This window comes from Typopeltis vanoorti, chromosome 7 (assembly GCF_054136105.1).
Source record: "Typopeltis vanoorti isolate ZY-2024b chromosome 7, IOZ_Tvanoo_1.0, whole genome shotgun sequence".
Taxonomy (NCBI): Eukaryota; Metazoa; Arthropoda; class Arachnida; order Uropygi; family Thelyphonidae; genus Typopeltis; species Typopeltis vanoorti.
The window spans coordinates 14,873,963-14,887,548 of record NC_143555.1 but is presented as its reverse complement, the minus strand read 5'-3'; the positions used below and the strand labels follow the sequence as shown (position 1 = coordinate 14,887,548).

General features: G+C 35.3%; 1 protein-coding gene across 2 annotated transcripts in view; it reads right to left on the bottom strand.

The window, feature by feature from the left end:
• Nucleotides 1-13,306, bottom strand: part of LOC150104500 (SEC14-like protein 2) — a 48,602-nt gene extending 35,296 nt beyond the window's left edge. For both annotated transcript variants that reach the window (XM_090395673.1, XM_090395674.1), the window contains exons 1-4: nucleotides 13,183-13,306; nucleotides 10,627-10,738; nucleotides 5,354-5,423; nucleotides 3,385-3,428 (exon numbers count right to left, since the gene is read on the bottom strand). In XM_090395673.1, the coding sequence (XP_090251799.1) occupies nucleotides 3,385-3,428; nucleotides 5,354-5,423; nucleotides 10,627-10,680 (168 nt within the window). In that variant the 5' untranslated portion in view covers nucleotides 10,681-10,738; nucleotides 13,183-13,306. The remainder of the gene's footprint in view (nucleotides 1-3,384; nucleotides 3,429-5,353; nucleotides 5,424-10,626; nucleotides 10,739-13,182) is intronic.
• Nucleotides 13,307-13,586: the final 280 nt, after the last annotated feature.

Sequence of the window (13,586 nt, the reverse complement as noted above, 5' to 3'; positions counted from 1 at the left end):
ATTTCAAACTTAGAAATTAGTCTACGTTTATGGATGCAATGATTGAGAATGTCTTGAAGTACTTTCAAGTTCCAGAAGTTGAGCATTATTTAAATAAAAATCTGTTTCTTCGTTCCACGTACTCAATTTAGGAATAACACCTTACTTGCTTTTTTTATAAATCTTCGGCGCAGAACCGGGTTGGATGGGCTCCTTAATTTTAACAAAATTAGGAAGAATATCAGCAGTGAGACAACATTTAAGGAACACAAGTCTATTCTGCAGATTCGCTTTCTTCAGATGTAGCTTACCAACAGATTTCCAATGTTCATGGCCGTGGTGGTTCGTAATAAATTGTTTGAATGGCGCATGCGCACTAGAAATATTTATGAACGTTCTTGGCTTACCAATGTAGCAAAAAATATACAATTTTATTCAAAAACTCCAATATATTTCATCCAAAGTTACGTGGACATCAGAGACGGACTGTTAACTTTATTTAAAACGGCAATGGGCAGTTCTATCTCACCAGCCTTGGCTGATTATTTTATGGAGCATCTAGAAAAAGATGCTCTGTGCCACTATATTGTATTTCCTCAGCTTCATATATGGTACACGTTTTGTTGATGATATATTTGCAGTCTACTCCTACTGAGTAAGAATTACATCAGTTCTTAGAGAAAATAAATTCCTTGTATTCTGGTATTCATCTCGGTATCGGATTGAACGCGAATCCAATAACCATCTACCCTTTTAAGGCTCCTTAATAATTCGTAATCCCACAAGTCTTGTTAAATTTCCAGTTTATCATAAGGCAACCTTCACTGGTCCTCCCACCATCATTCATCACCGAAGAAGTATCATCCTTCTGCCACACTATAATTTCTATAGATCTACCTTAAAGAAACCTCGGAATAAATTAGTATTATTCGTAAATTCAATCTATTTGCTTCCTTCAAAACAGCTCGGAAGCTGTCTTCCTTCTTACTATCTACAAGGATACTTTACCACTCTTTCCTTACAAGGTTTCTATCGCATATCCCTCTCATGTCATCCTTGCAATTTTGGACAGACTGGCCGTTCCTTGCTTAGAATTGAAGAACATGAAGACTATATTAGATTTCTGGAATCCTTGATTCTCCCGCTACTGATGCTAGACACGGAGTTCTTTGGAACCAGGCAAAACTTCATTCCAGCGTTGAAATTTGATCGTCTTTTTTCTTGAGACATGTGTATGTTTAACTATTTTCTTACTTGCTGTGTAAATAAGAAACTACTTGAAATTTGGCTGTTATGCTTTAGAAATATATATCCGTTTCTAAATGATAATTTCTTTTTTTATTGTAAGCATAAGCTTGAATTCCCAATTGTTTGGAAGTATGATCTTAGGAACGATGGCTCTCAGGTCAGTGGATTATAAGTCTGTTAGGTGCGTGCATACTCGTGGTTATCTCGTATACCATGTGTTCGAGATAATCGGTATGCTCTGATGTATTTGTAACAAAGAATCATATGTTGAGGGGGGGGAAATTAAATGTTATATACGTTTTTTCCCATCTTTCGTGGATTAAAGATGACTACCGTATGCTACAGTGTTAAAGAATTATACCTGCAAGTTGTGTTTGAGAAACATATGAGTTGAACATAAGACAAAGTCATTGCCTTTGAAGTCCAATATGAAAAACGCAAAAAATATGACGTAGGAATAAGAATAAACTTCACTTTGGGAAAAGATGAAATAAGAAACTGGAGCATGATGTCCTTAAGAAACTGAGTGGCTTAAAAACTTACGTGATATTAACAAAATTACTAATGATAGCTGTGAAACAAGAAGTAATCACAAAAGTTATTCCCAACCTCGGTGTTGGCGCCTTTAGGGGTGTCAATACAAGACACGTGTTAACAGAAGAAAATTAAGAGCCAATATTTCCATTCTGTTGTGTCCTTAAATTGCGTCTCCTTGACAACAGCGTTAAAAGAGGCTTTTGCCATAGCAGACAGTACTAAAATGCTCCAATCGCATTATTGGGGGAAAACGCGTCTCCCAAAAGGGCCATAATTGAGAAAAATAAGAAGGAAAGTTTATTGTAAAACAAGCCATCATTACTTGCTTACACGAGGTCAACATGTTGTAACAGGAATGGATTATGGACGCAACAAAAAGATTAAACGGGAAACTTTCTTGCGTTGCAAACACTTCACCTTGGCTTCTTTATAAACAAGTCAATTCTTTAGCTTGTCGCCTTTCGTTTCCTTCTAATTTTATCACTTGTAGCCTATTTTGACAATCTGTCAACAGGAAGAATTTAGCAGTTTAACAAGGCCATTAAAAAAATAAAACCAAATTATTTATATTATTAGAACGGCTGAGTTATATTTTTCAACAATACTTTTATATTTCGAAAACAGGAAAACGTTATTAAAAATAAATAAGAGACAAATCATTTAGATATATTTGCAGTGGGTTGAAAACAACACGATTCCCCAAAATGTTGCCAAATATCCCATAATACATAGTAAACATCTTGTGCTTATGATCCCACTGCAATTCACTCCACAGATCGCTTTCGGTATCATAAGCGGGAAGGCAGCCCTATTAGAGCTAACGCAATACAGAGGAGTTCAGTGGCCTTCTGTCCATCAAATCGTTTAACATTTCACGAATAAAATACACCCGACCTTTTGCCACTTGGCATCCTTTCATGAAAGCTATTAAAGGTAACTTCCCAGTGGGTTTTTTCCGCGTATCTTCACTTCGTCAAACAAACATTCAGTGGGTTTAATATCGGGACTTCGAGCGAACTCAAATAATACGGCTGGATCTTTGATACAAGTTCTTACAGATTCACTTTTCTAAGGCAAATGCGAGGGCCCCCTCTGTATTTGCGAGTGTTAATTAACCCTTGCTATTGGATTAAGGAAATTGATAAAGTATGACGTCATAAATCCGTACACTTGCAGTTGGGAAAATACAGTAACTCGGAATATTTCAAACTGGAAATATTCAAAATTCCAAATTAGAATTTCAGAATATGGGATGCGATCTTATTTATTTTCTAAACGAAGTAAATGAATAACTCTTAATAAGTTCCAGTTCATTTAAATGAGTTTTTAATCCGACATTCTTACTGCTGAATATGATGCACAGCGCGGGTTTGTATTCAGAACCTTTCAACGACCCAAACCAGATGACAGAAATTCGGGATTTTTATCCTTGGCCGTTCTGAATAAGTAAACGAAATAGAAGATCTATATTATTTTATTATTTATTTAACTTATTCAGAACGGACAAGGATAAAAAAAAAACCGAATTTCTGTCTTAGCGGAACTAATAACGCAATTGAAAACGTTATTTTATATAATAAAATTAAATAAAAATAGCGATTAACAAAATAAAACGCTCACCTTACGTAGCATTCCTTCGGCTTTCTTGATATTAAAACTTCTTGCTGAAACGAGAAGTGAACGTAAGTTCTAAATAAATAAATATTAATTTCGATAATTTCTCGTTCATAATATAAAAAGCACAGTCTTCCCCTTCCAACGCCACCACACGGGCAAATTGCTTGTTCATTCACTTTCGTAAATCACCAGTGTGTCATTCACTGGGAAATGGATCCCTCTCAAAATAGCTTCAAGTGTGAATATGGAAGGATTATCATATCCACGGAATTAACCAAACACATGTTGAGTGTACCTTGTACAGACTTGTAAGTTGACCCCGGACTCATGTAGGATAGACTTTAGGATCATAAATCTGTTATTTCCGATAGATTGAGCAAAATGGATAAACACCTAATAGGCTCGTCCGTCTAAAGTATTGTGCTCATTAACTTGCCAAGACTACACGTTATTTGTCACCACCTTAAAGAATCAGCGAGGCGATGAAACCCACTGCTGTTAGCCTTGGATCCAAGGCTCACAGCAGTGGGTTTATCTAAAGTAATCCTGCTCTGAAAAAACTATCAAGTTTTTCAAAATTAAAAATGTGTAAGTTAAAAATGCATCTTTGAAGCTTATAATAGTTTACCGATTCTTATAATGCTTGAAGCTATGCTCGTGCAATCCATTGCGAGCATTTGGCCCAGGGGATTTCATTGATTTGATCACCTCGCCCACTCAAAAAAGTACAGTTGAGGTTCTATTGCAATAGTTAATATTCTCATGAATATGTGCAGCAAGCACCATCGGTAGTTTCAGATTTTATCTGCTCCTGAAAGAGATATTTAGGTTAAGTTTTAATTCTCTAGTTTATTCTAGGGCACCGAATGTTGTCTTCTGAGTAGCGACTACAAACATATTTCGACGATTGGATAAGTTATCTGTAACTGGTTGGATTTAACAGCGCGGCTACCTAGACTTCATTCGTACTCTGGATCTTAACTCTTTTATGACCCGTGAAATTATTTTTTTACTCTTGCTTGATAAAATCTTGATAGTAAAAGATACGACAATCATATGTAGCTGGCTGGTTAGTAGAACAGTAGCTACTCCATTCCATAACAAACAAGAGTCCTCTCTGGTTGGTTTCCACTGCCTGGTCACCCGGTTAACTAATGGAAGCCCGAAGCGGCTTGAAAAAGTTAAATCTTTGACCTTGAGAGTGGTTTTCCAATTATCTAAAGTTTAATCCCCGTACTAAAATGTGCTGTGCACGTTTCCATTTCGTGATGGGATGATTCGTTTTAAAAATATTATAATAATTGCGCTTCGCAAATGTTTTGTATATCCACCAGTTTTCGTACAAAAATTAATCCGAACATTAAACGGACCGTAACCAACATTTGTATCATCCCAGAGCAATGAATAATAACTAGGTTCTTCGAAATTGATCGCTGATGTCCGCCAACTTGAGAGCGAATGAATTATTTGAAGCAATGAAGAACACCGAGCTCAAAACGTCGCAATAACACAAGAGGATCTCGCATGTATCGTGCGAGATCCTCTTGTGTTATTGCCACATCGTTTACATGCTCTAATGTGTTAGGAGGTATGGCTTTCATGATGAAACAAGCCTTTGTTGCTAATGGGAGTGGAACTGCTTCTACCAAAGCACTCGGGAATCATTTCCTGATATTTCTTTCACTTAAGAATGCTCACATCACCGGACCTCATTCACACGAGTGGATTTTTGACACTTGCAGCAGAAATCGGTGCATACAGGATCGCGTGAATGGAATGTTTGTCATCGACGAAGTGCATGTTGAGAGAGCTCGATTGCGAATGACAAGCTTCCCCCAGGATGCTTACAGAATATGGATTGACGTAGTTCTAACAAGTCGGATGAACATGTTGCCTGTGTGTGTGTAGCACATGAGGAGCAGATGCTAGTTAAAATATTAATAAATATAAAATTTAGTCAACAAAAACTTACCTCGCAGCCAACGTAGTAAGAAATGGTCGTCATGCTTGGCCAGCAAAACATCTTTCACTTGTTGTCGGAACTGCGTAAATTGAGAAAATAATATTTAGTAGAAAGATTAACTAACTATTGAACAATAATTAATATAAATTGTTATCACACAAAGTTTCCAAAAATAAGCTGAGTTTTTGGACAAAGAAGAATTCCTATTCTGCCTCGACCTTCAGAACGCAGGTGTGCAATCATCTTAAAGCAATAACAAAATCTTACATTTATCAAAAAGAACTTTATCCTTGGATGACGATGTAAGATGATTTAATCTTGACAGCAATGCAATCCTAAGTGAAAAGGTCAGGGCCTGTTCTGAATGAGAATCACTAAATGGCGATTTTATAATTCAAGCCAAGATGTGTTTCAAATTAAAGTTAGTATTTTTGTTTCCTCTAAAACTGAATTCTTCCAAGAAGAAAACTTGAGAGAAAACTTGAAAGAACCTAGAAACCAGTTTTTATCGAGGTGACTGTGTTAAATAATTGAGAAAAGATTGTTTAAAGGACAAAATTTCTTCGATTTCTATCAGTAGAATGTTGTTATCCCTAATCTAGTCGTGTATCACATGGAATATGTAGTAGAGATGTGCTAAGACTATCTGGAGAAAAAAAAACGAATCGTATAACAGGTAGTTACTTTTGGCTCTTAGACAAAAATGTGTAGACTGTGGTGTGCTATTCATCCACTTATCACCACTCTTGTTATAACAAAAACTAAATTTGTTTCGTATTATGTTATTATTGGAGATGTTATTATTATGAGACCTAAAAACGATATGAAAACAAATAAAAACACAAAAAATATTAAATTAATAAAAATTGAAAAACTCCTTTGACCATTCACGGCATTCATGTACCTACTATAGGATTACAACCTCTCGTGTGTAGAAATCATAAAAAATATTGATAATAAGCACTGATGTCAGCGACTAAGGATGATTAATACGGGTGAATGTGTTGATATTTCTTGTTACCATTGAATTGCATTTAAAGTGTCGATATATAGTAAGCATACAAACGATTTCGTCAATTAGTACTGTCCACATTGCTACTTTTATTTATTCATACTGCTAATTTTAACTCATGTTTTTCAAAGTTCGTATTGTTTGGGACATATTAAATAATTAAAATGTAACAATTCAACGCAAGTACACTAGTTTAGATGGGGTGCAGCAGAATCTCATGCTATATATTCATTTTTGGACTAGAGTGGTGATACTGGTAAAGAATCGACTTGCCTGTTGCTGAGTTTTTCTTGTTATAACCGACAGGCGAGTTGTGCTTGGGGTATGGTTTATCTATACACACCATAAAACTGGCTCAAGCACTAGTTTGAGGGGAGGGGTGATGGCGTACATGTATACATGCAATGCAAACGCTCTAAGTCACACATGCAGACAGTATATGACACAAACGTATGCCCTCTGGTGAAAGTTTAATGAATATGATAGATTAAAAGAATAGCTGGTCTGGTTGACCGAGTGGATAGCGTTTATATTCTCCAATCAACAGGCTCTGGGTTCCGATTCCACCATGGATGTTTTGTTAAGATCCATAGGTGGGAGAGAAAGTTCATCACTCGGTTTGGGACCATCGCCGTCCTGTTTAGAAACGGACGATCGTGTATAGACCAGGCCTTTTGCCTAAAATTAATAATAGAGAAAAGAAAAGAATAAAATTTAGAAACACATACTGCATTTATAGACTTTGAAAAAGCATTTAATAAAGTTCAAAGAAGTATTTTATTTAACATATTAAAAGAAAGACAAATACCAAATAATATCCTAAAAACTCCCGTAAGTGTATATATGAAAATAATTAAATACAAATATTATTTGGTATTTGTCTTTTAATTAATATGTTAAATAAAATACACCTTTGAATCTTATCAAATGCTTTTGATAAAGTTAAAAGAAGAGATAAACCAAGCAGTGCAACAGGGATGTCCCCTTTCAGCAACTCTTTTATTATTTACCTAAATGAAATAATAAAAAGCAATAGAAATTTACATCAAGGAATTAAACTTTCTCCCAGTGTGAACTTAAACATTTTCCTTTTTGCCGATGACCAAATAATAATTACAAATTCTGAAGATAACTAACAGAAAGATATTTTAAATTTAAATGAAATAGCCACTGATTATGGTATGATAATATCAACAGATCAAAAACGATGGCATTTAAAGGACAAGATCCAGCAAGAACTAAAACAGAAATAGATAACAAGATTTCAAAATAGCTGAACTCATTTAACTACCTAGACTGCACGATTACATATGAAAATGAAAAAGATGTAAACCTAAAAACTGCGAAATATTTAAAAATAACAGGTGTAATTAACTCTATATTTAAAGCAACCGAGTTCAAAAACAAACCAGACTAAAAGTATACAATACATTAGCCCTACCAGTCTTAATGTATTGAAGCGAAATCTGTACAATAAAACCAAAAGACAAACGAAGATTAATAACAGCAGAAATGAAGTTTATGAGAAAAACTGCAAAGTATACCCTATTTGATCACAAAAGAAACGAAGAAATTATCAAAGAATTAAACCAAGAATCAGAAATAGAAAAAATAAAAAATATAAACATAAATGGATGGAACACGTTCAAAGAATGAAAACAGAAAGATTACCAAAACACGCTTTAAAGTACAAACCACTAGGAAAAAGAAAACCAGGACGTCCTCCAAAGGGATTCAACGATTCAATTCAATCTAAGGCCGGAACAGGCCTAAATCCTTGATTTGCATGATGACGACATTCTGTTTCATGAAATAACTTGAAAAAGTATCTTGTTTTGAGTCTAGGGCAGGTTCCCCAAATGTTTTGCTTAGCCCTCCCATGTGCTAACACTAGAGTACTATGGGTTTAGTTTACAAAATTCCAAGCGAGAACTGTCGAGTCCGTGCGTTGAATAGAAGATTTTTTTCTTTCTTTTCCTATTCTACATATAACATTGGTTAAAATAATGGTTTCGAATGTAGTCCAAGGATACATCAACGGTATTTAAATGTCAAGCATTTATAAAATCACCCTAATGATTTTCGAAACGTAATGTGCATGAGAACGCTTCCTTATGAGTGTCAAAGAATCTTTGCTCCTGTTCAAGCTGCTGTTCCATCCTTTCCACCATTCGCATTCAACATCGAAATCAAGTTCCCTCTTAAGAGGAAGTAATACATGCAAAAAACCTTTAGTTGTAGTGATTATTTATGACCAAGGCGAACCCGATCAGTTTCACCTTGAAAATACCAAGAAAAGTACTACATATAAACCAGCTCTCGCATTATAAATTAGGAAATGTGTGATACGGCCGTGAGGGGCATTAAAACTAACTGCACATGGCAATTGTTTATTGTTCCGAGAATTAATGGCGATGTCACCAATCGAATAGAAAGGTTATGGACAGAATATAAAAATGACAGTGGCAAACTGCGTTGATTCCTGATGGCAGGAAAGAATCAGGATAACATAAATACTTCATTTTCCTGTTGCACGAATGATTATTAAAATCCTTTCTGATGGTTGTAAGATTCGTTTCCCTACGGGTAGTTTTATAGAGGAAAAAGAAGCCTGCCAAAGAGAAAGCATGTGGCAATACGTTAAAAGATTTGTATGCGTGATGTACACATGAAAGCACTTATCCTGTTTCTCGATATTTTTATAACTTAATATGAAGTATCTAAAACATGCCTATAATGTTTCTGTGTGAAAGCATGCAGGATAAACTACAACAAATTTTGTTTAAAAAATTGACTTTATTAAAGCAATTCGATAAAAAATTAAACAAAAATTACACAACTTTTAGTAAGAATCCGCGAATTTTGATGGTTGATCTGTTATTTGGTAAAGGAAGCGAAATTGAGCAAGAAAATGGCAATACGCATCTTCCCAGAGAATCGTACACCGAAGATCAGAATAAAATAAATTGTATTTTTTTTTATTATGGAATCATTCATCGTTCGCGGTAGAGGAACAATCCGAACTTGAAAAACTGAAAACGATAGGTGGCGCTAGGATATGTAATCAGAATATCGCTTGGATGTGTATCTCGAGTAGCATTTTCTGTTTAAAAATATGATCCTTGTTTTATTTTCATTTACGCTTTCTTCCGTGAAAGCCTACTACAAACTGGAACATTGAATATGTGTGCTACGTTCAGTCACAGAAACGAGGCGAAAAAAGCACTACAAAATTCATACGATCATCATGCATACGAATCAGCATAGAACTTCGGTTCTAAGTTACTCGAGTGCAAACATTCTTCAACTGACGCTTCGGTTTGTAGGTTAGGGTCATTTTGATGCTATAAGTCTCTGATGACTTCATTTACGGCAAATCCTGCAGATAAGAAAACCTAAAGGAAAGTATTTATAAACATAAACATTTATAAAAGTATTCATGCACTTGCTTTCCTCTTACATTAAACTGACCTTTTCAAAGGCTTGTTTTCAGTTAAGTTTCGAACAATCAGATCATGCTACGTCAGTGGATCAAGTTTTTATTATTATTATTCATTCATTCAAATATCCCGTTCCGAGATGTGTCACACCTTATGGCAACTCGTATATGAAAATATGAGTTCTGCATTACTTCAACTTTGGTATCACCTCTGGGCCTGGCTCCCACTGAAGAGATCTCAATAAAGGTCGAAACTGATCTGGGTAGTGACCCTTCCCATAACGCATAGCATTATACATGTCCGCAAGGAGATGTGCTTTGCATTATGGGATACCAAGGCAATTGATGTGAAGTCATTAGCTTCTTTATACGAGTTGCCCCAATCCTGAAAATACTTCAGGTGAAACGTTTGGATAAAGGATTAAACCAAGTATATAGTTTCTTGGTATCTTTAATTTATACTTATATATTATTGTAAATAAATGTATATTATATTTAGATACAAATGTTATATTATCTTATTGTTATATTTAACTATTTTTTACTTCCTCGTGATTTTACACGAAATTCCTGTAACAGCAGTTACTCGTTAAATTCACAGCCACCTCATTTCGATTCGGAATAACTATTTTAAATCCCTTCCTCACTTGTCTTTAACTGCTGTTGCAATAAATTTATCGGTTGATAACTGCTCAACCGGTTGATATTGGTTGAGGTTTTCATCGCCGAGATCAGTTAATTTTCTACTGAATTTTGCAACATCTACATCAAGATATTTTCAAAAAATTGTGCGAATTGCTGTTCTACATTCATTTCAAATAGACTCTTTACCTCTTTTAGAACTTCTTCCTGATCAGGGGTCAGAATTTCGACTGTTCCATTCATGCTTTGGGCGCACTACGAAGAACGTGTCCAAGATATAAGGCAAGATTCTTCAACACTTCTACAATGAGACAGAAAGTTCAAATTTATTGAAATAAAAAACATTTCTCGCATTTCCTATAATTTAAGATTCTTCAAATACACTGAGATTATAAATGCACTCTTACAGTTGAAATTGGTAATCTGGGTGGGCCTAATAAAATCCTTTAATTTAAAGACCAAACATGGAAAAATTTAAAGCCACTTCAGGCCTCCTGTAAGCAAGGTGACAGTTAATCATTTGCCATCTAAATGGCATTCGTAAACGTCCATGCTACATGAGGCCTGAAGTGGCTTTAAATTTTTCCATGTTTGGTCCAGAAAACCATTTTTGAAACCCAACAGTTAAAGAGAAAGCAAATGCTAAATTCACATGGGAAAACGGAAATGAGAACACCGCTTGTTGGTAGTTTTTCGTGGTAGTGTGATTACACTATGTTAATGAAGTTGTTTAGACATTGATGGCGACACGTGCACATCACACCATGTGATGACGTGATCCTTGTACTGATTTCTGCTGATTAAAGAAAGTTGATGGAGCAATACAGATCGTTTATTTCTTGGTCTCACATACACACGCATGCAATTATCCAAAATCGAGTATTTTTGCTAAAACACAGATTGCCGTGCTGCAATTGCAATAATTTCTATTCACGAATCATTTGTTTTTGTTTCTCCCACTTCTCTTCCTTCTGAAATCGTTTGTTTCTCAATGAAAATAATAAAAAAAGAAAAACGAGGAACAGCAAAATTACCTTCCTTCTTGGTATGGGACCTGCTCACTTTCCTTTAACTGAAAAGCTCTTATGAAGGCTGTTCGTGTTCTGGAATGGATTCGAATCCATTTTTCTAGCAAAGCAGCTTAATTTTTTTTATTTATCTTGGAAACTCCTCTTGCAATTTTTAGATCAAAGAGAAAGAGGGAAAGATCAGTTGTAAGATGGAAAGACCAATGCCTAATCCTTGAAGAGAACTCATGCAATACTTCTGTGGGTCTCTGCTCTAACAAGATGACTTCGCTTCGTTCTTGCTGTTAACATTCAACACAAATCTGAAATTGTTCTCGTGGTATCATATGAACCAGTAAAATTTTAAGTAGAAACAGGCAGATGCTAAGAAAACAGATTGCAAGGAATTCTTTCTTCGCACGCTGTGAAGACAGAATTGCTTGCTACTGAGAAAAACACCAGTAGTGAGATTGTAGGTAAACTACAGGAAAATGTCAGTATTGGTAGTAACAAACATAGCGGTGAGTTCGGTAGAGAAAAACCAGATCCAACTTAATGTGCAAATTTACCGTATAGAACCGGTTTGAAATACACTTCCAATCTTCTTATGTTCAGCTGCTCTGGTAAATAAATAACTTCCAAGTAAGAAACTTTTTTTCATGTAAATCCCCTCATTGAAGATTCTAGACCTATCGTACAATAGCACAGCTGTTGGACTGACAGTCATAGAATCCAGAAATCCTGCTTTAGAGACCAAGCAAATAATTTTATGTAGACACTTCTATCGTCCAATAAGGACGATAGTGGTCTGACATCGGGTGATGAAATTACTTTCGTTGGCTAAAGACGTGAACAAATTGCCCCAAGTGGGATTCAAATCCGCAATATCTTTTAAGGACGAAAGTATCATTCACTGGACTAACAGGCTAGCAGACTGTTTTAGTTAAACTATAAAATTCCACCGATTAAAATGCAAGTTAGTTAATATAATTTGATTAACATCAAGAAATACTAACATTTACAAGTTCTGCCTTTCACTTTAACTTGCCAATAGACGACCCATGTCTTCAAGAAGACTGCATTGAACCGAATCAGAAACTTTTTTTCATTGGCTAAACGTACATCGACAATTCAAAGTGAATAAGTTGATTACTACGTCCGATGAAATTATTTCAAGCTTTTCAAAACCCTAAAGAAGGGCTTCTTCAAACATCTTGATTTAACATACGTTTGTCCTTCTTCAGTTAATTTAGCCACTTGATTGTTTTTCCGAAACTTATTGTATTAACTTCTCAGAGCACAACTAAATTTTCTATAATCTCCTCTCAACAATAATTTACGTCCGAAAATTGGAATACCTGAATTAAAATGACCTACAGCAACAAGCAACGGGTGTCAATGACAGTCAGCACGCCTACGTAAGAAGAACTTCAGATTTTTCTTTAGGAAAAGTCTTAGAATTAACTAGAAGGCCGATACACTAATGACTTATGCCGATATCTAAAAATGACATTCAAGCTTAATCATTATGAAAACAGAAAACGTAAGAACAAATACCAGCATCAGGTATTCATTCTAACATTAAGTATTGGTTACTTAGCAAATGTCAACTTCCACCATTTCAGACGCTACTAAACAAATCTATTGCTTTACAAGCAGTTCTTGCTTCTATTTATCCAGAAAACTAATCGTATAAGCTTTAAATCACTGTCCTTAAATAAATAAATGACTAACTTACCTGGAAGCAAATAAAGAATGGAGGTCCTAAGGTTACTGTTTCTCTGGTCGTTCAAACAGGTTACGTCGAGAGAAGTGAAACTTGCCTCGAAGATGCTTTTTCTAAGGTGCTGCAACTGATGAGGAAAACTAGACGGGAGGGAAAAGGGGAGAGGCATAACCTTGAGCATCGCTAAGAAAGTGGGTTTATTACGCAAGATTTAAATTAGGAAAGTTTTTTTGAAATACCAGACAGCTGCCTGCTTTGTGACTAAAATTAGAGCCAACAAAGTGAAACCACTAATGGAAACCTCTAAGGATATTTTTTGCGTCAATATTATAAATAATTAATTCATTAACAAACAAAAATGTATTTCAAGTAATGCAACATAACCTTGATATGTACAGCAATATCGTATAACCTTA